The sequence below is a fragment of the Trachemys scripta genome, chromosome 6, assembly GCF_013100865.1.
Source record: "Trachemys scripta elegans isolate TJP31775 chromosome 6, CAS_Tse_1.0, whole genome shotgun sequence".
NCBI classification, from domain to species: domain Eukaryota; kingdom Metazoa; phylum Chordata; order Testudines; family Emydidae; genus Trachemys; species Trachemys scripta.
The window spans coordinates 2,533,847-2,560,476 of NC_048303.1; the positions used below are offsets into that span (position 1 = coordinate 2,533,847).

Below are 26,630 nucleotides of genomic sequence, written 5' to 3' on the forward strand. Positions count from 1 at the left end.
TGGGGAAACTGACGCACAGAGCGGTGGAAAACTAGCCTGGATCTCCTGTGAAAGGTTTCCGGGTAGCGGTGGCCCCTTCTTGCTCAGCAGCTCTGCGAGCTCGGTGAGCGCACCAGCCAGAGTTGCTGCCTTTAGGGACAAAAACCGGGTTCTGCTGCTGCCCTTCTCCGGGGAGCTTTGCAGAACCAGCCCAGCGGCGGGAGAGGGAGACGCCAGTCTCCATTCCCTCTGGTGCATCAGCAGCAGAACTGCTTCTTAAGTTCCACTCAGCTCCACCTGTGCAAACCCACTGAATGCAAAGGAGTTGCACAGGTGACACCGAGAGCAGAATTTAGCCTGCAGCACCATATGACTGGGGACGATGGGGGAGAAGGAAAGAACACAACTCAACTCTCGGGCACCAGGCTGAGTCTGCAGCCCGGCCAGCAAAGCGGGGGAAATCCTCTCTTTGCTCACAAGCTGAGCGTGTTTGAGCTGGGAGCACGGGAAGAGAACGAGGAACGTGGGTGGGTAATACTCCTTCCCTGACGCTCCAGAGCGATGGTTTACAAGCGGGTACGCGAGCTCTCGTCGGGGCAGGCTTATCCCGTACAGACCTTTTCATTTTCTGTTTTCATGGGTGTATTAGCACCCGATCTGAGATGGTCTGAATGCTGCTGCTCCAGAGGGGTTGGAGGAGGCGGCGGGAGGGGAGACGGGCACTTGTGGGCACTGGGTGGCAGCAGGCCCCCGGATTAGACATTCGTTCGCACTTGATACGGCAGCTGCTGGGCTCTGGGCGGATATCATGAGCGCAGAGCGCATGGGCAGGCCGGTCTCGGCAGCCGTGCAATAAATCGCTGGGTGAGAGCCATGCGTGAGATCAGGATCGGGCCCCAGGGAGCTGGTTCGCCCTGGATCAGGCTGGTTTGTGAGCGTCAGATGGGGGAGGGGTGGTTTTGCTGGTTTTGATTAAAGTGAATTTTCATGCCGGCAGAACACCCCTGCCTGGCCTGGGGGTGATGCTCCCTAATGTCTCGGGCACCCTGCCAGCATGCCCCAACCTGTACTGCAGGGACTAGGAGGGTGGTGAAGCACTGGAATGGGTTCCCTAGGGAGGTGGTGGAATCTCCTTCCTTAGAGGTTTTTAAGGCCCGGCTTGACAAAGCCCTGGCTGGGATGATTTAGTTGGGCATTGATCCTGCATTGAGCAGGGGGTTGGACTAGATGACCTCCTGAGGTCCCTTCCAACCCTGATAGTCTATGATTCTATGACTCCCTGTAGGGGGAGATTGGAAGACAACCTCCAGGAGCTGATGGGCTGGGGCCTGGCAGACTCCTTTCCCACAGACCCGCTGGCAGCTGGCGAGAACGTTTGGCCGGTGCTGCCCTGGGCTGCATGTGAACCAGTAACCTGGCATCCTCAGTCATTGACAGATAAATTGAGATCACAGCAGTGAGAGAGGGGAAGGGTGATGGGCTCGGGGACTGTAGGGTTACCATATTTAAAAAATAAAAAAAGAGGACACTCTACAGGCCCTGGTCCCGCCCCTTTCCCACCCGGCCCCGCCCCTTTCCCACCCCCGGCCCCACCCCAACTCCGCCCTTTCCCCGCCCCTTCCCCAAAGTCCCCGCCCTAACTCCCCCTCCTCCCTTCCAGCCACGCGAAAAGGGCTGCCCAAGCGCAGCTGGAGCCTGGGAGGGGAAGCGCCCAGCCGGGGGCGCAGGGTCTGGAGGCTGCCCGGCAAACCATGAAGCCGGTAGCACTCGGGCTTCAGGCAGCCCCTATGCCTCTGGACCCTGCGCCCCCAGCCAGGCACTTCTCCTCCCCAGCCCCAGCTGCTCTGCTCCTCCCCGGACTCAGACTTCGGCTCTGTTTAAGAGCCAAGCTACCCGAGCCAGCGCTAGCGGCTTTGGGCAGCCCCCATGCCTCCGGACTCCAGCCGCCAGCTTGACACTTCTCCTCCCCGGCTCCAGCTGCTCTGCTCCGGCGGCTGGGGTCCGGAGGCAAGGGGGCTGCCCGAAGCCGGTAGTGCTGGCTCGGGCAGCTTGGCTCTTAAACAGAGCCGAAGTCTGAGTCCGGGGAGGAGCAGAGCAGCCGCGGGAGAGGAAGTGCCTGTCCGGTATTTTTCCCGGACATGTTCGGCTTTTTGGCAATTTCCCCCGGACGGGGGTTTGAGTGCCGAAAAGCCGGACATGTCCAGGAAAAACCGGACGTATGGTAACCCTAGGGGACTGGGACTTGGGAGCTGAAATCGCAGCTCCACCGAGGCCCTCCTGGGTAACCCTGAGCTCTCAGTTGCCCCTCTGTGAAATGGAGACGGTGGTTCTTCCTTTCCCCCACGTTCTGTACAGCCCCTGGCACTGCTCTCGGCTGGGGCCTCTCCAGGCGGCTGAGATGCACCTCCTCGCTCATCAGCTATTGTAGCCGGATGGCTTCCCTGCCTGCTGGAAGCAGCTGGACTTGGTTTATTTGAATGTCTTATTTACCCGTTATCCTGGCCACTGATCCAGTTTCTGTGTTGGATATTTAATCCCATCTCAGAGCCAGCTGCTTGTTGATTCGTGACAAGATAGGTCTGGTCAAATTCATCAGACGCTTCACAGGAGTGGATGCTGCCACCTTCTTGTCAGGCGTGACTCCCTCATGGGATTTTTCGGTGCAGTATTTTGCGTTGGAGTGAGAAGCCAGCCCAGCGTCCTCTCGGCTGGAGAGTCACTGAAGGTCACAGGAAAGGCCCTTTGGTTTTGCAAGCGCTGGAATGTCTGGGCCAGACTCCAGCTCGGGAAATGATATTCTGCCCACTACTAGTTCCGGCTGTATGTGCTATTCTGCACTTCCTGTCCTAAACTGGAGGCTGATTAGAAGTCAGCAGGAGTAGCACTGACATCTAATCAGTAGGCCAGTGTTTGTGCTGAAATAGTTTGCACGTTCCTCGCTAGAGGTGGCTGCGTATCAGTGGTGGCTCAGAGGGAAGGTAGGCGAAGGTACCGTGAGCCCAGTCCAAGCACGTTGTGCCAGGGGAGCTGTAGAAATGTCTGCCGTGGAATGAGTGGTGGCATCACACCGGTGCTTGGTGTTCATGCCCAGGCTCAGTGTCATGAACTCCCCAGGGGTTTAGCAGGGTGGCTGGAAGCCTGTCAGACACAGGGCAGGTGGAACCCCTTCTCCTCCGCCCGGTTCCCTCTTCTCTTCCCGTCTCTCTGTCCTCATCTCCTTTGAACTCGGGTCAGAGAGAGTTTGGCTGTGGGGAGTGTTAGGAGCAGCATTAGCCGGCTCCCCTCAGAGAGGGCATCCGGGCAGCTTCCCAACCTTCATATCTGCCCTCCTTTGTCAGCTCTTGAAACGTATTTGCTGGGCTGTGAGCTGTGGAATAGAACATCCTCCCCCACAGCCAGGATCAGCAGCAGAGACGCGCCTGCACAGCGTGTTCCCCTGTTCGGGGAGAGGCTGCGTCATGGGAATGTCAAGCAGCGCCAGACGAGCTGCTGGGTATTCCAGGCTCTGCACGGAGGGAGGGAGCTCAAAGGTTGGTTATTCTCCCCTTTGGTAGGGACAGCAGTTAAGCACACGCAGTGCCTGCTCCCTGGCAGGGAATGCCCAGGTCGGTCCTGATGCTAGGGGGTTTCCGCAGCCCACCCAACGCCCTTGCCACGCACTGCAAGGCATGGGGCATCATTGCAATGAAATGAGGTGATGGTGTTGGGCACCACAGCACAATACACAGCACCACGCCTGCTCCTGAGTCATAGTGGGCCCCGTTCTTCCACCATCTCTCCGCCTCTCTCTGCCCTTCTCAAAACTCACCACTGCCACCAATCCCTCTTTTCGCCACCCTGGCCATCCCTCTCCTCAACCCATTGCCCTGTGTTTGGCTCGGCAAGCTCCTCAGGGCAGGGCGTGCGTGTTATGAGGCTGTGAGCGCATGCAGCCTCCACTTGCTGCAGGCCCTTCTCTTCCTGCTGGTCCGTGTGGTTTGCAGGATGGGGCCCATTTTCATTTAGGGAGCAGCCTGCTTCGTCTCTCTCTGTTTTGGGTTCTCGCGTGTTAGGCCTCTGGAGTCTAAGAAATAAAGATGGGTTATACGTCAAGAGGATTTATGTTTTTGTCTAATGTCTCTGTGAAAACGCCATGAACAGAACAAAATCCACCCTGGGCAGACTCTAGGTGCCATCTAAGTCCCACTTACGCCCTATGAGCTGACCCTCTGCACAGGGCTGGATGTCATTTGTAGGCTGCCTGCGTCTGGGGCCCTATACAACAGGTGCCACGGGGGTGAATTCTCCCTGCTGAGCCTGGGGCTAGCCGGGTCAGCCTTCGGGCAGGTTAATGAGCCCAATTAGGCTGCAGCAGAACTGCCTGATTGGCCGGTCTGCCCAACTGGCTGAAAGGGGCCAACAGGTCTGCACTGAAGCTCAGCAGCAGGTCGCTGGCTGCTTAATGCTTACCCCAGCCATTGCGATGGCTCCTGTACCCCAGCCCTGCTCCAGCCTGGCTCCTGGCCTGTTCCCGTCCTGCTCCAGGCCACCCCAGCCCTGCTCCAGCCTGGCTCCTGGCCTGTTCCAGTCCTGCTCCAGGCCACCGCAGCCCTGCTCCAGCCTGGCTCCTGGCCTGTTCCAGTCCTGCTCCAGGCCACCCCAGCCCTGCTCCAGCCTGGCTCCTGGCCTGTTCCAGTCCTGCTCCAGGCCACCCCAGCCCTGCTCCCTTGCCCAGTTTCTGACTACGGCTCTGACCCCTGGCTTTGGTGATTGACTCTTGGCTCTGACTCGGCCCCTTGGCTCAACTCCTAGTTCCTGACTCCGGCGGAGGGTGGCCAGAATACCAGATGTTCCAGCACTTCCGGGAATGGTGTGGGCCTGGCCGCGTACAAGGTCACACTGCAGGGCGGGCGCCATTTTGAAAAGGCCGCTGCCTTTCACCCGTGCATGTGAGGTCATGCCAGAGGGGGCGGAGCGGCATTCCCCCCGTCTGATACCGGACAAACCGTGTCCAGTTTTGTGTCAGTCCCAGACGGGGGACAAAAGCACCCCAAAAGCGAACGAATGGCCTGCCTACTCCGGCTCTGGCCGCCGGTTCTAACTACTAAATCAGAGCGCCCACGCCCTGGTCCTGGCACCGGGGTCTGATTGCAGAGTAAATGGCATGCTGATTAGAGTAAGCTGATCATTCACAGGAGAGATGAGGGGCTGGGCCGGGCCTCGGGTTGCCTCCGGTCGTGATGGGGATGTCCGTCCAGCCGGATCTCCATGGGCTTTCAAGATGCTACACCAGTCTCCAAAGGGCTCCAGGGCTGGTGGGATGCCGTCACCTCCAGCCACGTGCTTTTCCTTTCACATCACAGTGCGCCGATGCCATGCCGCACCGGTGACTGTCAAGCTGCCCTCCTGTGCTTTTGCTGCCCCGCCTGGCCAAAGCAAGTGCCTGCCTTGCCCGCAAGGCCGGCGACATTCGCCTCGATGGCATGACCATTTCCACGGAGAAGAGCGATTCCGTTTGTCAGTCACAAGCCATCCTCCGAGCCGGCTCGCGGTGTTGACTTGCTTCTCTCTCTCGTTGAGCAGACTTTCCTGCTAATGACCTGAACTCTCAGGAGCCATTAACGGCGCGCCGAAGCCGGGCCAGTGGTTTGAAGTGATACTCACGCTGACTCTGCGACCGGCTGCGTTGAACACTGTAGGCTCAATCAGTGTGTGGTGAAATAAACGAGAGCAAATCCATCATCAAATTTACTTACCGAGAAGCAGCATTTAGGCTGGGAGCTTGCACTGAGCTTTGTGCTAAAAGCTGGGATTTCAGCCTCGGGTTCTGCCTGAGTAATACGCCGTCTTCTCCCCAGACGTACGGCATTTACTCCTGGAGCTCAGGGGGAATTTTCTGAAAGGGCAAGAGCCACTCCGTTCCTTGGTTTGTGAGCGTTTTGCAAACGGCCCTTTAAGAAATGTCTCTTTTGCCGAGTCGACCCTTTTATTCGGCTCCTTCCGGAAAATTCCTGATGTTTGAGATGTGGACATTGACTCCCTTCTAGAACACAGTAGAATCGAAGGTGACACTCCTAGCCCACGCTCCCCTCCTTGGGTATCTGGGCACAACAGAGGCATACACCTCTACCCCGATAGAACGCTGTCCTCGGGAGCCAAAAAATCTTACCGTGTTATAGGTGAAACCGTGTTATATCGAACTGGCTTTGATCCGCCGGAGTGCACAGCCCCACCCCCCCGGAGCGCTGCTTTACCGCGTTATATCCGAATTCGTGTTCTATCGGGTCGCGTTCTATCGGGGTAGAGGTGTACATCCATAATTCCATAGATGGAACGATCCACAGATCTGTAAGGAAACAGAGATTTAGGTGTTGGAGTGTCCTGCTGTTTAAACTGTGGTGTCCAACAACAAATACATTGTGTATCAATAGCATGATAGGTAATAGCTCACAAGAAGAAACTGTTGGAGCATTGATGAGGGACTGTGGATAGGGACCAGAAGGTCCCTGACTAGTTTCTTAAGGATTATTGATTGTGGGTCTCGGGAACTCAGCCAATGAAATTATCATACCTGCTCCTCTCTCTCCAGAGCCTCTCTGTGGTATTTATAGAAGCCCCAAGAGTATCTAAGCACCTCACACTCTTTTGTTAGAACATATTTATCCTCCCAGCCAGGCAGGGCAGGGCTGTTATCCTCCATGTAGCCAGAGTGACTGACTTGTCCGGATTCACCCAGGAAGTTTGTAATGGAGCAGGGAATTGAAGCCACATCTCCTGAGAGTCCCAGGCTAGTGCTGTAACCATTGGGCCATCCTTCCTCTCCATCCCTGGAGCCTTAGTTTCCCTCACAATTGACATACGTTGCATTGGTTTTAAAAACCTAGAAAATTCCACTGCAAAACACGTTACCTGAAGTTGCAAAAGTGCATTTCCTCCCAACACATACCCTAAAAAACAAGGGGCTTATAAGTAACATCAACATTCATACACGATGCAATGCTAATTACCAGCCATGAGCCCTTCACTGTCATGGTGTCAAATTAACTCTGTAGCACATTCATCTTCACTTCAACAATGCTGCCACCCTCCACGCGCACCGAAGAACTGAAAGTCACACGGCAACGTGCAACCATAGCAATTTTCACCAGCGTCGCCTACAGCAAAATCTCGACCTCTGGTGTCTCTGGTTCCCACATCTGCACATTCAGACGGGCTCGCTTCAGGAAGCTTTTTCAGACGTTTCAGTGGAAGGTGCGACGAACACGAACATGATTATTAATTATTATTTCATTTACTCCTGCAGCTGCTCCAGAGCAGAGACTTGCAGGCGGACTCTTGTGAGAACCCGTTCCTGTCTGTACAGATGCTCCCGTTATCAGCTGTAGAAATATGATTTATTCATAGTTTTTAATTTCCCAGTGGCCCTCTAGAAACCGGCAATTTTCAGGAAATCTGCATTAGAATAAATAACATATGTTTTCTGCAGCGACAAGTGCTGCTGTTAAGGGGAGGAAAGGCACCAATGGTGCATCTAGTCAGAAGCATAGATCTAGGACATATACATATGTACGTGGATACGGATAGCCTGTACAGATAGCCTTGGTGACACTCTGTGTATATGGAGATATATAGGTGTGTGCAGTGTGCAAACACACACACACATTCCTAGATCCCCAGGCCCAACTGAGCTCAATTCAACACTCTTAAATTATGCCCCTCTGTAGCAACCTCCAGAGGACGACTCCAGCAATTGGAGCGTTAGCCATGCCAACTTACTGCCTCATTCCTACTTAAGGGGGCAGGAGGGACTGGTGTAGCACCAGTTACACCAGTCCTACACCACCTAGAGATGGCTCTCCTGTAGGAAAGCCTCAGGAAGCAGGCTCACTTGGCTTTGTGACTGCAGACCTGTGTAAATTATCTGCAGTGAGGCCTGGAGGAGGCCAAGATCTATCTAATATCACGGACACACACACACACACAGAGTGTGAAATGTTTATGTTTCTGGAGGAAATACGTGATGGTACCTTGTCTTATAAAGGTTTTATTGGCTTGAGTTAGGGATGATGAGTTATGCAGGTCATCTCAAGCTCATGTCAATAAAATCCCTCGTCGTCTGATGCTCTGTATGTGCCACATGTGATAAAAGAAATAAGCCTCGTACAGCAATGTTTTAGAGAGCCTTTAAGCCTTTTATTGATACTGTTTTTCGTATCCCTCCACCTGTAGAGCCAGGCGTCCTTAGTACATTAAGTTCTCAGCTGGCGAGGAAAATTATAACTGATCCATTTCAGAAACCTCGAAAAATACCTAAAATAGCTTTTCTATATATAAATATGCCATGATTTTAATGCCTGTTATCTCACGACCCTCAGGGCCAGGAAAAGCTACTGTAGATCATTTTTAGTGGTTTCCCAAATGGATTGGTTACGTTTTTTTCCCTTCACAGTGGGACTCGAAGTACGAAGACTTTGTGGCTTGACAGATGGAGTGAGACAAAAATCGGTTAGTCGATCAATGTATCTATCCAGGACTTTATTCTTCATTGCATTGCATTGCATGGAATTGGTCCTTGCACACCAGCGCCACCAAAGCAGAACGGGAGCATTTCACACTCCCGTTGCACAGGCGTGAGGGACTACGTGAAACGCAGGGCAGTGGAGAGAACAGCCCAAGCGCCGTAGAATTATTTTACGGGTGACCCGTGTGACGAGTGGAATGCTGCACCTGACAGCACCGTATGGGACGGGTTCATTTAGGATGATTGGCACAAATGACTGGTGCTTCCATCCCCAGTGAGAGACTTGCCCCATCCAAATTCATGCTGACAACATATTGACTCGACAATACTCCGTCATCTGTAAGCTGGCAGCATGGTCCAATGGAGAGTGAAGTGCTTTAGGAGTGAGGCAACCTGAGGGCTGGCCTCAGCTCTGCCACTGAAGTGTTCTGTGACCTTGGTCAAGTCACTTCTATGTAAAACTGGGACAATACTGCTTCCTTTGTGTCCCTGATCTATTTATAATCTAAGCTGTATGGGGGGGCAGGGCCTGCCACTTATGACAGCACCTAGCACAGTGAGGCCTCTAGGTATTACTCTCATACAAATAATAGGGAATTTGGAGTATGGTGGATATTTTAAAGACAAGTAAGATTTTAATGTTGTAGAGTTTTTCAACATCAGATAATGGTGCATATGGCAGGACATTGCGGTATTGGCTTTCTCGCTGGCTTGGACTGTCTGTCCCTTGCAGCATGGGAGAGATGCTGCCATCTAGACAGAGAATCACCAAGAAGGGGTGAGCACAGCAAGCCTTTGATTAGCGAATCCCCTGGGGAAAGGCAGGACAGAAATGCTCACTGGCCTAAACTCATCCCTGGTGTAACTGAGACGACTCCCCTGGAGTTATAGCAGGGATGAATTTGGCTCTGTATTTTCCATACAAATGCCAGGAGCTCATGCGACAGGACAGGTGGATTAGAAGCAGGTGTGTGAAGGCTGCGGTGTGATACGAGTAGCGGAGACTCAGTTAAACACAGACATTGACCAGGAGATTAAACCCGCAGGGGTTTCACACGGCATGTGGGTGGCTTTGCGTCTGAGAGAGGTTGGTAAACAGACCGACAGAGCAGGAACTGTCTGCACTGAGGCAGAAGCTAAAGATCCTCCGCTGGATTCATTTCTCCATCTCTTGGACAGGAAGCGAAGGCAGAGAAGTTAATATTACTGCAGATTAAAAAGGGCGGAAGAGGTCAACTCCCCCTATACGCCTGCTTCTGGAGGTGCCAGAGGAGGCAGCATGCAGGTTCACCGGCCGAGCAGGTTACCTAATGGGCTGGGGGCTGCCCTGGTTTCTAGCCCATGGCACCCCATTGGCTGCAGGGTTGCACAGGCTGTCCCCAGGGGAGAACTGGGCCTTATGACTGGAAATAAGTCAGACAGGACAAAAAAAGGTTGGAGGAACTGGAGGGCAGCCAGGGAATGGATTTAGTGATCGGAATCTCATCAGCTACGAAACACTGAGGGGAAAGGACATGACACCGGCGATTGGATTCCAGCTTTGAGGGGACGTTTGCGTGTGGCCGCGGGGTACGCAGAGGCGTCTGGGAACGGGGCACGTGCCGCTCCCGTTCTCTATGGTCCCGTCATTTCTGTTCCTGCTGGGTAGGAAACAGGAAACGTTTCTTCAAACTCCGCCCTTTGCTGTGCCCCACCATCTCGTCCTGCGAGCAGTTCCCCAAAGCAACCCGAGGGACATGCTGTTCTGAACCTGGCCCCTGGGAGGCTCTGCAGCGGGGGGTGACCCACAGAACGCCGAACCCTCAGTGCAGACAGCGTCTTTAACATTCCCTTGATGGCTTCGTTTCCCTCCCGCCCCCGCCTCTCTCTCTCCAGCGGCCTGGCAGCCTGGCCTGGCTCCAGCGATAGCATTAAGGAGCCCTGTATCGATCTGGCTGTGCTGCTTTATTTTCTGTCCTTAAGAGCATGGGATGGGCTGATGAGCTCTGCCAGCTAGAGGCAAGGGGATGGGCCAAAATTTCGCTGTAGCGCAGGGGCACTGCACAGCCCTGGGGGCCCTTAGCAGCCCCACCTCGCCCTCTGGAAGGGGGGGTGGAGACTACAGGATAGGTAGCAAGTTCGCTCAGCACCATTCAGTGCTGCAAATGGAAACTTCTCCACCTGGTGGGCGGGGGAATCTGAACATATCAACAGATGTACTGCCACAGACCAGAGTGCCGCCTGGCCCGGTATCCCTCCTCCGGGCATACCACTATGGACTGGCACACTCCCTGTCCTGGTATCCCTCCTCCTGGCGCACTGCCACAGACCAGCGCTCCACCTGGCCCGGTATCTCTCCTCCTGGCTCTCCACCACAGACTGGCGCTCCGCCTGGCCCGGTATCCCTCCTCCTGGCTCTCCATCACGGACCGGTGCTCCACCTGGCCCGGTATCCATCCTCCTGGCGCTCCACCACAGACCGGTGTAACACCAACAGACCCTGGTCGTCAGCGGGCGGGATCAAACCTGAGGCCTCTAGAGCTTAGTGCATGAGCCTCGTACTGCATGAAGTAAAAGCCAACTGGCTGTTAGCAGACTCATTAATCTCTAAGTGGTCTCGGTGCCACTAGATGGGACAGAGCACCACGCCCAGGAGGTGTGTGGGTTACACCGGCGCTCCACCTGGCCTGGTATCCTTCGTTCTGGTGCTCCACCATGGACCAGTGCTCCACTTGACCCAGTTTCCCTCCTGCTGGCGCATTGCCGTGGACCAGTGCTCCATCTAGTCCAGTATCCTTGTCTCTTTTAATGTTTGATACTTCAGAAGGAGGCATGACCCCTCCTCACCCCAAACACACACACTGCACCTAACTGTCCTTGATTCCATCACAGGAGGGACATACCTCTGATCACGGCCTACCCTGACACAGGTGGGTCAATTGCCCATGTCATTTTATCCTAGCTGGCATTACTGCCAATACTTATTTTAATTCATGCAAGTGTCATATTTGGAATCCTCCTAAACACTTGTCCTCAGTTTCCGGTGGCAGCAAGTTCCCCAGGCTGAGGTAATCTTGTGCGAGGGGATCCACCATGGATGGATTGTGACCTGTATGCTCTGCTTCTTCATCCAAAGTTCTCAAAGTGCTTTACAAAGGAGGTCACGATGGTTATTAGCATGACCATTCTACGGGTGGGGAAACTGAGGCACGAGGCGCTGAAGCAATTTGCCCAAGGTCACCCAGTAGCTCAGTGGCAGAGCCAGGAATAGAACCCAGATCTCCCGAGTCCTAGTTCACTGCTCTATCCACTGGGTCACTCTGCCATCTTAAACACTGAGCTTTCTGGGACAGGCAGGAGTTCAAAGAGAGGCAGCTCTATGTAATATTCAGGCCCGTGTACACTTTGCTCCCTTCCCAGCTATCAGAAAAGGCAGTACACTGGCTCAATGTGCAGCCGCAGCGTTTCATATGGAAATGTCCCTTTGGTTGCACAGATGGGTGACCGGCCTCGTTTCACTGGCTTTGACTTGATTCTCTTTTGCTTGCTGAGCTTGCCAAAAATACCACCTGCTGCCAAGCCCAGAGGACACGCCAAAAGTTTGTTGCTCCTCCCCTTGCTTAAAAACAGACAAGAAAGTCTTATCCGCTGTGTTACGGTATTTGTGTTAATTCAGCCACGCACACTCTGTGCTGTCAGCAGGGGGTATGCAGAGAAAGTCACATGGGCTGTCATTTCCCCAACCTCACATGTGGGTCTATTTTGATTTCCCTGGTAACAGAACTCCCAAGCCCATGACAGGTGATAATCTATGCCAGCAGATTTAAAACGGACGAGAGGAAGTGCTTTGTCACACAGCACGCCGTTAGCCTGTGGAACTCATTGCCACAGTATCCAACAGAGGCCAAGAGCTGAGCAGGATTCAGAGGTGGATTGGGCACGTGTAAAACAAAGATCGCCGCAGCGTTATAGTAATGATTTTGTTAAAAATTAACAAACATTTTGAACACGGAACATAACCCTTCCCGGCTCAGAGCATGAGCTGACCTCTAAATAATGGGAGTTTAGGAGGAAATGCCCTTCTGGCAGGTCGCCCCCTAGTGCCATGCAGGTGTCTACCACCTTCCTTTGGAGCAGATGGCACTGAGTACTGTTGGTATCTATCTATCTATCTATCTATCCTTACTTCCTTCTTTGCTCCCAGTGCTCATGCACCTCTGTACCCGAGCAGGCAGACAGAGAGGATTTTCAAGGAGGTTGCTATGAAGACAAACAGACTAACGATATTTGCGAGTCCTTCTGAAGCTGTCGAGCGATAATGCAGCAGCGAGGCCGTTCAGACGCCCTCCCTTCTCGCTGAAAAGCAGAACTAAAGTTCTAAGCCCAGCCTGCAAATCTCCAACCGTCTTCAGGGCATGGAGGAATTAGCGAAGATCGCTGATAACTGGATCCAATTTACAAGGCGTGCGGCCAGGACAAAGAAGATAAATAATCTTCAGATGGGCTAATTAAAGTCTCGTTAAAGATTAATTAATGATAGTTGCAGGCGAGGCAGCCTTCCGGGGTGGTGCAGGTAGCGTGTGGGCCTCTCCGTGAGGCCGAGGTGAGCTGAAGATTAATTCTTGGCAATTCTGTGCTGTCTCTGCAAGGAAGGCACGGGGGAGTTCACGCTGTATCCAGCTCCAGACAGGCTCCCAAGTGCCCAGCACATTTCTGGTGCTGTCTCCTGATACAGAGAATTTAGCCGGGCCCTTTGCTGTCCCCTGCCCCCCACCCCCTGGAACAAATGCTTCAGGGAAGCAGCACAGGCTGCATGCGAATGCTGGTGAGTCAGAAGCTAGTGTGAGGGGGCGGCTGGGTGGAAAGGGCACCGGGAAGCCTGGCTGCTGAGCAGTGCATTAGCTTGACCTTTCGGAGAAGCGGCTCTAGACTTTGACGGCCTCTCCAGGCCTGGGAAGGGAGGTGGGGCGCGGATCGAGTCAAAGCCGCAGGGCTGCAGAGGATGCTTGTAATGAGAAGGGCAAGAGACGGGAGCCAGTGTCGGGGTGGAGGCAGAGGAGACGGCCGGAATCAGCTCCTTCGTATGAATAATGGATCCTAAACACCCTCGCTGCAGGGGGGGGAAGCCAGGGCACTCCCCTCCCTGATACCCCAAACATATGTGCTCTGCGCCCACCATTGTGTCCCCCCCCAGCCCAGCCCCCCGATTCTGCCAGTCTCTGGGCTCTGCTCCATCACTGCACACACACCCTGCAGCGGGCGCTGCCAGCCCCCTGGTACCCCAGTCTCTGGAGCTTCCCCACCCTTTTCGAGCTCCGAGTATTTGATTTGCTTCCGGGGAATGCCCTGATGAGCTACTCCCACCATGTGGTAGCTCTGAGATACAACAGGCTGGTCCTTCGCCCCCCTCACCCCTTCTTCCTTAAGCACTTCATCAGGTGGGCTGCATGGTTTTAGCCTGGTGGTTGTTTCCAGCTCCTGTGGGATTCGGAGAAAGATGGCTTACGACCACAGTGCCAACTGGGTGCGGCTGCGTGGGTTGTAAGCGGTAGCTCCACAGACAGCGAAGGGGTTAAGGGACTGGCAGGAGAGGTGGGGAATTCGGCATCGTCTCTGGCCTTGCGATGATCTGAACTGGTTTTCTGCAAAGGATCTGCTTGAATTATTTAACCGTGAGGCTCCTTGCCTGGACTCTGGAACTTCGTCTGTTGTCTGAAGGCTGAAATAGCCATCAGGTGAGATGCACCTTATACCAGAGCAGGTTTCTTCTCCCTCCCCACCCTCCTCAGTGCTTTGGCCAAGGTCTGTGCCATGCTGAGGGGCTGCTTTCTCCCAACAGACACAACGCCTCGAGGACCAGGGGGAAGGATGGCCTAGGTTCAGTTAGTGTCCTCAAGCAAGCCTCTGCAGCGCCTTTTGCCTCAGTTTCCCCCTCTCTCTTTGGCTGGAAGCGGCTACATAGGAGGGCAAATTCTTCTTCTTCTCCCTGGGACAATGTCGGTGGCATCCACGGCAGCTCTGGTTTGCAATGCAGCGTCTCAGCCTGGAGCATCTGGAATGCCCTCCCAGTCGTCACTTCACGCTGGTGTCTTCCCCGGAGCATTTTCTGCAAACCGGACTTGGCACAGTGAGCCGTTTGCTCGCAGCGGGACGGGGTTTCGCTCCTCGTTTCACCCTCTGGAAAGAAAGAGCCGTTGGCGGCTTGGTTTAATGTATCTGGAGCTGCCTCCTGTGCCGCTCCCTGCTCAGTGTCAGCAAAACGGTCTGCAGCTGACGGACACCCAGGAGACCCAGACTTCGCTCGGCTGGGTGATGGACCAGGAGCCAACAGCTCTCTGGGGTTATCTATATAGAGGCTTAAATGTGTGTGATCATAAACCCGGGCCTGCCAGGCTGGTGATGTCATATGCAATACTGATGCTATCATGAAGCTCTGCGATGCCGCTGGCTCTGTGCATATGGTGTGGCGAGGCCTCCAGGGATGGGGGGGGATGGGAGGGGTCATGAGCTGCTCTCGCCACGTTCATCACCTGTCTTGGCATCCCACCAGGCTGATCTGCAATGTTCTCCCGTCCAGACACCGCGAAGGGGTGTCGGCCTCCTTGTGAATTCAGGGCCCTGTTCATAGAGTCACAGAATATCAGGGTTGGACGTGACCTCAGGAAGTATCTAGTCCAACCCCCTGCTCAAAGCAGGACCAATCTCCAACTAAATCATCCCAGCCAGGGCTTTGTCAAGCCTGACCTTAAAAACCTGTTCACACCCCGCAGACCATAGGCGCCAACTCCGTGGGTGCTCCCCCCGCCCCGCCTCCTCCCCCCTCCCAAGCACGCCATGTCCCCGCTCCTCCCCCTCCCTCCCAGCACGTCCTCTCTGCCCCCGCCACCTAACAGCTGTTTGGCGGCACTTAGGACTTTCCCGGAGGGAGGGGGAGGAGCTGGGACATGACGCGCTCAGAGGATGAGGCAGAGAAGGGGCGGGGACTTGGGGGAAGGGGTAGAATGGAGGCGGGGCGAGGGTGGTGCAGGAAGAGGCGGGGCCAAGGCGGGGGGTGTCGAGCACGCAACGTGCAGAGGGGAATTTGGCGCCTATGCTGCAGACGCTGCCTCGCGGGACACGGCGCGCACCCGTGGGAAACAGGAGCACCCCAGGATGGGAGGTGACCCCAAAGGGAGATGGGTCTGGCCAGATTTCCCCATGGGTGAGATCAAATCAACACCCTCCCACCCTCTACACAGGCACTCTGCAGACTGGAGCTCCCACCAGGATTCCTGTCTGTCCATCCGTCCCCGTCCCCACAGTGACTGAACACCTCCCGAATCATGTGAAATAGAAATAACAAGAGCCTTTTCCCCTCCTCCCTGTCTCGCCGGGAGCTTGTGACTGTGTTTGTGTATTTACGCTGGTGTGAGTGTGCGAGGACATTGCAGAGGGTTTGCATGGGATCCGTAGTGGGAATGAGTTCCAATGCAGCGGCCTGGGTCCCGACTCCCTTGCTCACAAGTCCCCCTATGGCTTGGCAGTTCCATTGTCCCAGTGGAATGGCTCTGCCAAGGGAGATCACGATTGTCATGGGCGAGGCGTCTCTCCCGTTGCTGTGGCCAGTCCCACGGAGGGCTCCGAACATCAGGCCAGAGACCTTGAACTGGACTCTGTTTCCAAGGGGTGGCCTGAGCGGAGTGGAGCGTTGGGCTGATGTCTTTCTGGGAGCCCAATGCTGACCCATGCAGTGGGGCTCTAACCCCGGTCAGCGGCTATTTGGGAGCGATGGATGGTGGGTTGAGTGGAGGCCATGTTGGCTGCTCCGTCTTTGCTTATGGAAGGCAGTCTTTTCTCAGAAAGGGTGAGGAATTCTTGTTGTCATGCTCAGGGATATGAGCAGGACTGAGGAGATGACAAACCAGGGCTGATGTATATCAGAGACCTTCCTGACAGTGAGCTGTAGTAGATTGTGGAGTTGTTCCCCAGGGAAGAGGTGGGAGCCCCAGGGCTTGGATCTTTTAAAGGTCAACTAGACAGAGCACTAGAAAATCTATCTATGTCTTTTTCTATTGCTGTGGGAGCAAGTTACAGAGTGAAGTGTACATCCATGCTGGCACACCACGCAAACACCTGAGCTGTCTAGACCTGCATAGGCAGGTGCTTAGATATCGATTTTTTAGGGCCAGAAAGGACCATTATGCTCATGTAGTCTGACTTTTTATTCTTTGAGAGCCAAGGTGGGTGAAGTAATACCTTTCGTTGGACCAACTTCTGCAATACAAGATATTACCTGCCCAACCTTCTCGCTAATATTCTGGGGCCGACGCTACACTGCTTTTATTTTTTGTATTATCGTAGTCATGGGCCCGGCCCCCATTGTGCTAGGGATGGGTGAACTATGGTCAGACCTTTCCCATCCGAAACGTCTCTGGTCCTCTGAAGAAGGCACAGTCGAGCCCCAGGGTTTAGAGCAGGTGAAGGGGTTCTCCTGGCCCAACGCATAAGCGCGTTCCTCTCTCACATGTCCCTGGTTTTCTGCCATCCTTGGTGAAACAATTCCACTGGCCAAAGTGTTGACACAGACTGATCCTGACGGGTACCTTGCATTTCCCCCGTCTTGGCCCGTTTAACCAGCCTGCACAATGCCTGCTCCTCTTGTTTGCTACAGACCATCAGCTTTTCCTCTCTCTCCTAATCTGCGTGTCCCCAGTTCCTCCCTCTCTTTAGACAGGACACGCTCTCTGATGCTTCCGGTACTTTCATTGTCGCCTTCGGGCTCTCTCTGGTTTGCAAATCTCCCAGGGTTGTGAGGCAGACAAAACACCAGGCTCCCACCAGGTCCTCTGGCTCAGGCCAGGGCACGCTGTCCAGAGAGGGCAGTCCTTGGGCTATCCCGTAGGCATGACACGGTCTCAAATACAAGTGACGGCTGCCTTGGGCACAGACAACTGCAGACGCTGTGCACGAGAGCTCATAACGGCACACCTGGTGCTGTATTTTGCACCGCCCGCAGGTGTGTGAGGTGTGGGGATGGGAAGATGAGGTCCCTGTCCCGGAGCACTTACCATTAGCAGGCGGTCATGCATGGATATAATACACTCACACCAGCCTATTACTGGCAGATACTGAGTCATTGGGTGCGATGTTCCCTGGCTCTGCACTCTCAGGAGCGGCGCCAGGGTTTTTGCCGCCCTAGGCGGGGGTCCTTCCGCGCTCCCGGTCTTCGGCGGCAATTCTGTGGCGGGGGGTCCTTCTGCACTCCCGGTCTTCGGGGTACTTCGGCGGCGGGTCCCGGAGCGCAGAAGGACCCCCCGCTATAGAATTGCCGCCGAAGACCCGGAGTGCGAAAGGACCCCCCGCCGCAGAATTGCCGCCTCCCAAATCCTGGTGCCCGAGGTGACCTAGGCGGTCACCTAAATGGAAGCACCGGCCCTGTGCACTCTCCATTAAATACAGGTGCCTGCGGGTCTGTGGAGTTTCTTACTCTTGCCCTGAAAACAGTTCAACCCCAGAACAGGTCAATGAAATTTGTGCTCCAGTCGTTTCCCCGCAGCCACCTCCCTCTCTGCACATATGCCATCTTTGTATAATACTGTCGCTCAGCCTGGTGAGCTGTTCTCAACGCTGACGTCACAGAGCAGGGGGAGAGGAAATCCCGCCACGGCAGGTGTCAAAGAGCGACGCCCTCTGGCCTGTGTTCTGCAGGAGGTCAAGCCAGAGGATCACATGGGCCCCTGTTGGCCTTGACCTCTGTGACTCTTTTGTGTCACTGACCAATGGGTAGTGCTTGGTCCTTATGTCCATGACATGAGAATAACCTCCAACTGAGACAAGCTGGAATGAACTAACTCCTTATACAGTCCATGGGTGGCGTACCCAAGCCCACTTATCCACTGACGCTTTAAAAACTCCCGCACCGCAATCTGGGTCTATGCTGGTTATGTGATATGTATGTATCTTTTCCTCCTTGCAACCGATACCTGTAATCCCTCAGAACTCAAGCCTGACCCCAGATGTACAGTACCTTCCCTCTTAACTTGTGTATATTTCATTTTAAACATTCACTTTAATACAATGTTTAAATCTGTTCTACCTGTGTGTGTGCTCTACAGAGGATAAGAGACCTAGTATTGCTGCCAACTCCTTTTGCTCAGGTGTCGGAAGTTGTTGTTCTGGCAGCAGAAGCCCCAGGGTCCTAGGCCCAGCTCCCAAAGTGTGTGTGTGAGTTGCACAGCTTTGGCTGTAGTAAGTTGCAGGGCTAACGCACGCCTCGAGTGTGTCTGCTCGGGGGGTTATGCCCTCCTAAAGGGCTGGCAGCCAGCTGGCAGACACACCAATTAGGGAACCGGGTCCTGTGGGTGACCTGCTGGCCAGGTTCTGATGCACCGTAGAATCCGGCCCTCCCAAGCAATACGGGGAGCCACATGGGGGGCTTTAGAGTTGGAAGCTGGATGGTGGGGTTGGCTTTGTTGCCTCTGCCCATGAGGTCCTCCTGGGTCAGTTTCCATTGCATAATAACGGCAGTGAAATCCTTCTGCATTCAGCGTGTCCCCGCCTCTCCGCGCTTCCTCCGTCGCACAGACCGGAGCGACGAGGACGTCCCCATTAGTAATCTGGGTCTCTGCTTCCCGGCAGCCTCGCCCAAGGAGCCAGTGCTGATGTGCCGATCCAACAACTACCCCAAGGGATTCTACTGCAGTTGGCACCTACCCAGTCCCACGTACATCCCCAACGCCTTCAATATCACCGTCATGTAAGTGCCTGGGTCCCTGGGGGAGGGGAGAGGAGGAGAGAGTTGCCTCTTTGCATGGGGCAATTTTGTCTCCAGACTGAGGGCCAAATCTGGAATAAATCTGGAGTCGCTCCTTGACTGTGTGTGGACGAGAGCTGCTGGCTCCTCTCCACATCCGGGTGGAGTGGGGAGCATAGGGGAGTTTGCACTGCAGCTGCCCACTGTCCTTGTTCTGTGGATGAATCAATGGGTTTCTGGCTCCAGGGCTGTCAGTCAGCACAAAATCCCCCTTCCCGATGGTTTCAAGTCGCGGAGAGCGCATGAGCTCGGGGCGTCCCCTTTGGAAGGAGATAACCTCTTGGGCGCTGGAGCTGGCGTGGCACCTTGTAGCCCCGGGAGGTGGGGTTGCAGTGTTGGACTGGGGGTGATGGCAGAATCGAGGCAGAAGCTGAGAGATGCCCCCTTGGCTGCACCTGCAGAGCCGTTTCTAAATGGGTGCAGTCGCCCCCATCCCCAGCATGGGAGGCTGGGGCAAGGCCCAGCTCAAACGCCAGGTCACAGTCCCACGGCACACTGAGAAAGGGGGAGCAGGTCAGCCCGGGAGCCGGAGAAGAGTTTCACCCTGAAAGTGAAGCCAGAAAACAACAGGCTTCATGGCTGGGTTTGTGAGAAGGTGGAGAGTGGCGGGGTCTGCCTAAAGATAGACCCAAACTGGGCCACCAGACCCAACCGTCCCCGGCTTTCACCACACAGCCGGAAACCCCTGTGACGGTGCAGCTGAGGCCTGAGCCAAAGAGGAGGGCCCAGGGGAAGATGGAGGAGCGAGGAGTCTCCCTAAGGCTGAGGGCAGGTCTAAGCTGAGAAGAGGCATGATAATTAAGGCCAGGCTGGAGCACAGGGATACCAGCATGGCACCAGGCCTGGACCCCAGTGAGCCTGTCCCGCTGAGTGCTGATCCTCGGGGTAACGCCTGATTTCTCTTCTTTTCTGGTTTTGACAGGCATGGCCCAAGAGAGTTGGTCTGTGAGAAAGACGCTTTCCCCAAAAACAGGTGTCACATCAGATATCTCCAGCTGTTCTCCACGGTGAAGTACAAGGTGACCTTGACAGTCACGAATGCCCTGGGCAGAAACGCCACCACAATCACCTTTGACGAGTTCGCCATAGGTAACTTCCCCGGCCGGCGCTGGGCTCTCGGAGCCGGGCGGGCGGTTTGACTGGTTCTGAGTGTGGCGCGCGGCTGCCTTTCTTAGTTCCTGGGTGGTAGTGCGGGGGAGAGGTGCCAGGTTGACAGCCTTGGAACAGAGCCTTTGTTATCCACAGAACGGGATTATCCAGGGCAAGGCATGGATGTGTCCTACTCATGTTGTGCAGGGACTCCCTCGAGTCAGAAGAAGGGAATATGGTCTCTGTGGTCCATATAGCCCATTGGCTCCTCTGCTGTTGGAAAGAGAGTCCATGCCAACTACGTGTTGCTTCACTGAGTGTTTTGCTTAGGACATGGGCTGTGACTAGGTTCTGCCAGTTTTGGTTGGACGTATTCCTGGGGGTTTCATCCCCTGACACAATCTTTAATTAAAGATTAATCTTTTAATTTTGGGAAACTCCAGGACAATCCTGGTGGGTTGGTAGCTCTAGCTGTGACCGCTAGTTAGACCATCAAACAGCTGTCCGATGACAATGCCATGTGGTCGCCACAGAGCGAAGCAAGATTTGAACAGGCAGCCTCCGAGCCGTCCGATTCCCAGCTTACGGCCTGGTGCGTTGCCTGTTTCCCATCGCGGGCTGCCGGGATCAGAGGAGATAACAGCTGTCAGAGCAGTCCCCAAAATACACGCTCAGCTCCTTTCTACTCAGACGCAGCTTGGGGCGGGAAGCAGGCCTCCTTTGGAGCGGCTCCACTGTCCGCCTCCCATTCTGAGCAGGGAGAAAGAAGTTCCCGCAGGGAACGGGTGCATGAAAAGAGGGGTTCGCTGCTTGCACCAGACTTACTCCGTCCCTGTTTTCACTCAGCCAGTCAGGGAGCAGAAATAATAGATCGGCTGCCCAATCACATACCACGAGCAATAGACGGTCACAATGAGTAATTCAGGAACAGCCTATAGGCCGAGCTGTGGTCCCTAAAGCAATGCATCAATAGTTCCCTTGTCTCAGGTTCTGTGTGGTTTGGTATCAGCTACGTGGAGAGATGCTGACATCTCTTAGGAGAGGGAAGAGCCACCGGAAACACAGCAGACAAGTGGGACAGGTTGTTGTTATTGAGCATGTGCACTGCGTTAGCACCTGGAGGCCTCGGTCTAGCCAGGGCCCCCTCGTACTGGGTGCGTTCCAGACATACACTAGAAGCCCATTCCTGCCCAGTAAATGCACAATCTTCATCCAAGGCAAGAGCTGGGTGACAGAAGCGAAGAGGAGAAGGAGGATTAGCTGCGGTAGCGTTATTATATCAGCTTAGTTAGTATATCAGCCTAGCCCGTAGGAGCTCTAATCCCAGACCAGCACCCTGTTGTGCTAAATTCCGTGTCCGCAATTCATAGGTGCTCATTCGGCGGCAATCTCAGCCAGCCCCCTGCCCAGCTGTAATGTACAACCGATCCTTACTGAACAGGCGGCCGGGCTTTAGGAGCCAGTAGACCCACATGGTGGCACCTCACGTAGCCTCTCACTGGAACGCTTGTTGCTATTCTATGTGTAATAACGGTGATCATCACACGGCTGCCGCAGTGTTGGGGGCCGTGATAAGAACCCAAAAAGAACAGAACCTGGCATATCTCTAGCGTCCCACATCTCAAGGGAACCCAAAGCCCCGTACAACCCACAGATGAATGACATCATCAGTGGTATCAGACTTTCCATTTGGCTTTGATTCTGTCTGTTTAGGCCTAGACAAGCTTTGGCTGAGTCGAGGAGCATCTCAGACTTTGTCATAAGTTGCTGGATGGAGCAATTAAGGTGAAACGATCACAGATATTCTCGTGTTTCTGGTTCTGGCCAAAACCAGACCAAAAACGTAAACGCAAGAATTAACCAACTGGCCTTCAGTTTCCATCAAGATTCAAGTTTTCTGCCATTTGAGTTGGGAGATAAGAGCAAAGCCCAGAAACAAATAAAACAATGTGTTCACTCACCCCAAGATGGATTTGGCCCCTGTATGGTCCTAAATTCAGAAAAATTCAAACCAGAAATAAAGCACCAAATCTTAACAGTGAGGTAACTATGAACCCCGTGGGTCCTGTGTTTGTACAGCACCTAACACAATGGAGTCCTGGTCCGTGACAAGGGCTCCTAGACACTACAGTAATACAAATAACAAATCCTAATAATAGCAGTTGGAACAACTAGCCCAGGGCTGTGGTGTATTGTCCATCACTTGGCATCGTTAAATCAAAACTAGCGGTCTTTCTAAAAGACACACTCCTTAAACTAAGGCGACCTCTAGTTCCACTACAGGTTGTTGGACTCAATGCAGGAATCACTGGGTGAATTTCTATGTCCTGTGTTATGCAGCAAGTCACACTAGATGATCATACTGATCCCTTCTACCCTGAACATCTCCAGAAACGATGTGTTTACACCTGCAGAGAGTAAGGGGATAGACGCCCCAGTGAGGAGTAAGTGGTTAAGTAGGCAACTGGGGAGCCGGCAGAGAAATTATGGGAGGAAGTCATCGGCAGAGAAGGAAGTCTACTCGAACCTTTCTACACTACCCAAATTGGGCCTCTTTTGAGGTCTCAAAGAGCTTGCTTGACTTTAAATAAATATTTAGCAAATGAAGCAAATCAAAATCAGAAAGGCTAAGATGCAAAATGAGTTACACCTAGCAAGGAACATAAAAGGCAAGAAGAAGAGGTTCTTTAAATACATTAGGAGCAAGAGAAAGATGAAGGAAAGTGAGGGTCCTCTACTTAGTAGGGAAGGAGAGCTAATAACTGGTGACATCAAGAAGGCTGAGGTGTTTAATGCCTGTTTTACATCTATCATCACTAAAAAGGTCACTAATGGGGACCAGATACTAAACACAATTAATAGCAACAACAAGGGGGAAGGAATGCAAGCCAAAATAGGAAAGAACAGGTTAAAGAATAGTTAGATATGCTAGATGGAGTCAAGTCAGCAGGGCCTGATCAAATTCATCTTAGGGTACTTAAGGAACTAACTGAAGCAATCTTGGAACCATTAGCACTTATCTTTGAGAATTCATGGAGGATGAGTGAGGTCCCAGAGGACTGGAGAAGGGCAAACATAGAACCTATCTTTAAAAAGGGGAACAAGGAGGACTCAGGGAATTATAGACCAGTCAGCGTAACTTTGATACCTGGAAAGATACTGGCACAAATTATTAAACAATCAGTAGGTAAGCACCTAGAGGATCATAAGGTTAGCCAGCATAGACTTGTCAAAAACAAATTGTATCAAACAAACCTAATTTCCTTCTTCAGCAGGGTTATTGGCCTAGTGCATGGAGGCAGGGGGGAGCAGTAGACATGATATATCTTGATTTTAGTAAGGTTTTTGACATAGTCCCACATGACAGTCTCCAAAAATAAGGTGGGGGAGAGAGGGGGAATGTAGCCTTGATTAAATTACTGTAAGGTGGGTGCACAACTGGTTGAAAGAACATACTCAAAGAGTAGTTACCGACCATTTGCTGTCAAACTCTGAGGACGTAACTGTTCCCACAGGAGTCAGTCTTGCCTCTGGGGGTAGTCAATATTTTCATGAATGACTTGGATCATGGTGGGGAGAGTATGCTTTAAAAATGAGCTGGGCGGGGTTGCGATCCCATTGGGGGACAGGATTAGAATTCAAAAGACTTTGACAAATTGGTCTAATTTCAGCCAGATGAAATTCAATAAAGACAAGTGCACAATACTACACCGAGGAAGGAAAGCTCAGATGCACAACAGGGAATAACTGGATAGGGGGTCGTACTGCTGAAAAGGATCTGGGAGTTAGAATGGGTCACAAGTTGAATATGAGTCAACAGTGTGATGCAGGTTAGGACATGTCACTGCAGGACTCAACTCTTCCTTGACTGGCCTTTTCATCACCAGGATTGATCCGACCCAGGACGCCCCACAGGTGCAGTTCCACTTGTGGGAGCTGTAGTGTAGACAAGGCTCAGGAGGGCTCCGAGGCTTTTACCAGAATGGTCTTATCTAGACTGAGATATAAATCTGTGATATTAACTAGCTCCTTCTAATTAACGTCGTCTAAGACTCCAGTCAAGACAAAGCCATTGAATTTTAGCACATGCTAAACTATTCTAGCTAAAACCCACATTTTATAACCTGCTGAAATTGAGCGAAAGGCATTGAAAGGTATCCACGCTGGTAGCAAAAAAGAACTAGATAAGTTCCAGCAATGGCTATTAGCCAAGATGGTCAAGGATGTAACCCCCTGCTCTGGGTGTCCCTAGCCTCTGTTTGCCAGAAGCTGGGAATGGGCGACAGGGGGTGGATCACTTGATGGTTACCTGTTCTGTTCATTCCTCTGAAGCACCTGGCATTGCCCACTGTCAGAAGACAGGATACTGGGCTAGATGGACCATTGGTCTGACCCACTATGGCCGTTCTTATGTTCTTATTAAGTGGGGTTTTCAACAGAGTTAAACTACCCTGACTGAACTAACTTGATTCAAATTAGAAGGAGGTATCTACCCATCAGAGGAATGAGGAGCGAAGCCTTCCACTAGGCATAGTTTGGGGAAACAACCTGACTAGTTTGAAGATGGAGTTTGATACATTTATGAACAGGATGGTATGATGGGATTGCCTGTGGTATCAGGGGACTGGACTCAATGACCCAGCAAGTCCCTTCCAGTCCTATGTTCCTAAAAAAATCCACCTTTTTATCCTAGTTTAGATAGGCCGTTGCCATCTAACCCTCGTCTGAGTGGTGGAGGTAAACACGCCTGAGAACTGTCTATACTAGAGCCTCCACTGGTTGGGAACTATGGCCCCAGAAACTCCTAGTGTAGACACATCCAGCAGTAAATTCAGACGCAGCCTCAGATTAAAGGCTCTTCCTCCCCCAGAAGCCCAGCCACGCATGCAGGAGCTTAGTAGACTCTCCCTGACTCCCTCTGAATGGAATTGAATTGAATCTCAATTGAGCGTGGAGCTAGTCTGCCACTTGTTTCCTTGTCAGACCACCAGCGATGGGGCCCATCTAAACAGCCAGACCCCTGGGAAGAACTAACCTTCTTTGGTGCGTTTCCTCCTCTCCCCTGCTCCAGTCTCCAGCGGAAACCCCCGTCCCCAGCAGCTCAGAAGATGAGCTCTAATTGAGTGGAAAATGACTGGCCCATTCTTTTGATGTCCTTTGCTGCTGCCTTGCTTGCCGGTCACATAGCGCTGCTTGTTAGCATCCAGCTGCAAGGAGTCACTCTGTGTTGCCATTTTAAATGATGGCTGCAAGATGTGTTCGAACCCTCCGGCCTCCGTCTCTCATCAGTAAGGAATCTGGGCTGCTGTCCTCCCCTCTCTTGCCTGGAAATGGTTTTCTGAGTTGTGCTTTCTGCAAAGGTAGCAGTATTCGCTGAGGCTGGGAGAGGAGCTCGGAGCTCAGGGCAGTCAGGAGTGGTGAGAGGAGCCAGGGCAGCTAATGCACCCCTTACCATGCTTCACAAGCCAAACACCTCTGCTCTTTGCCCCAAAGGAGCATGGGAACAGATGGACCAGTGCCATCAGCAGAGAAGGGAGAGAGCCTGGAGAGAGGGGGTGGGTTGTGGGTGTGAGCAGTGAGAGTGGGCTAGGGGAGCAGGTGAAGGCCTTGGAGCAGAGACACACAGAGAGGGACTAGGTACGGTGACCGAGGGAGCTATAAACTCTCAGGGCATAAACTGACTATTAGCTACGGCAGCTCAGGAGAAAACTTCCCCCGGGGGCAGACTGTCCCGTCACCGGCTGTCTGAAGCAGCTAGGGCTGGCCACGGTCAGAGTCAGGATTCCAGGCTAGGTGGGCCCCCGTCTGATCCATCCTGGCAGTGCCGAAGTCCCTGTAGGCAGCGTGAGCCAGCAGAGACACGCTGGCGAGGCGTTACAGTGGGACGAGAAGGAGCCAGCCCGTGCCTCAGCTGTCATAGGCACGTGGCCCAGTTCAAAAGGATCCTCTCGCCGGGGAGGGTGAAGAGCAGGACATTCCGGGTTGGGCAGGGGGAGGACAGCCAGAGGTTACTCCTCAGAAAGGGCTTGGACTCTGATAGGGCCGCCTGGGTGACTCCCCCTGTGCTTCCAGAGGACACGAAGGGTGTGTCTACACTGCAGTAGGCACCCACGGCTGGCCCAGGCCGGCTGCCTCAGGCTCGCGGGGCTCAGGCTAAGAGGCTCTTTAAATGCAGTGTTAGACATTCAGGGTCAGGCTGCAGCCCGAGCTCTGGGATCTTCCCATCTGGAAGGGTCCTAGAGCCGATCCCAGCCCGAGTCAACTGGCACGGGCCAGCCGCGGATTTTCAGT

The 26,630-nt window shown here is 53.5% G+C and overlaps 1 protein-coding gene across 8 annotated transcripts in view; it reads left to right on the forward strand.

The window, feature by feature from the left end:
• The window catches only part of CNTFR (ciliary neurotrophic factor receptor), a 438,526-nt gene that overhangs the window by 353,920 nt on the left and 57,976 nt on the right, over window positions 1-26,630 (forward strand). For all 8 annotated transcript variants that reach the window (XR_004646219.1, XR_004646220.1, XM_034774357.1 and 5 more), the window contains 2 exons: window positions 19,076-19,193; window positions 20,173-20,339. Coding sequence is in view for 6 of the 8 variants with exons in the window: in XM_034774357.1 (XP_034630248.1) it covers window positions 19,076-19,193; window positions 20,173-20,339 (285 nt within the window). In the remaining 2 variants the exon portion in view is untranslated. The remainder of the gene's footprint in view (window positions 1-19,075; window positions 19,194-20,172; window positions 20,340-26,630) is intronic.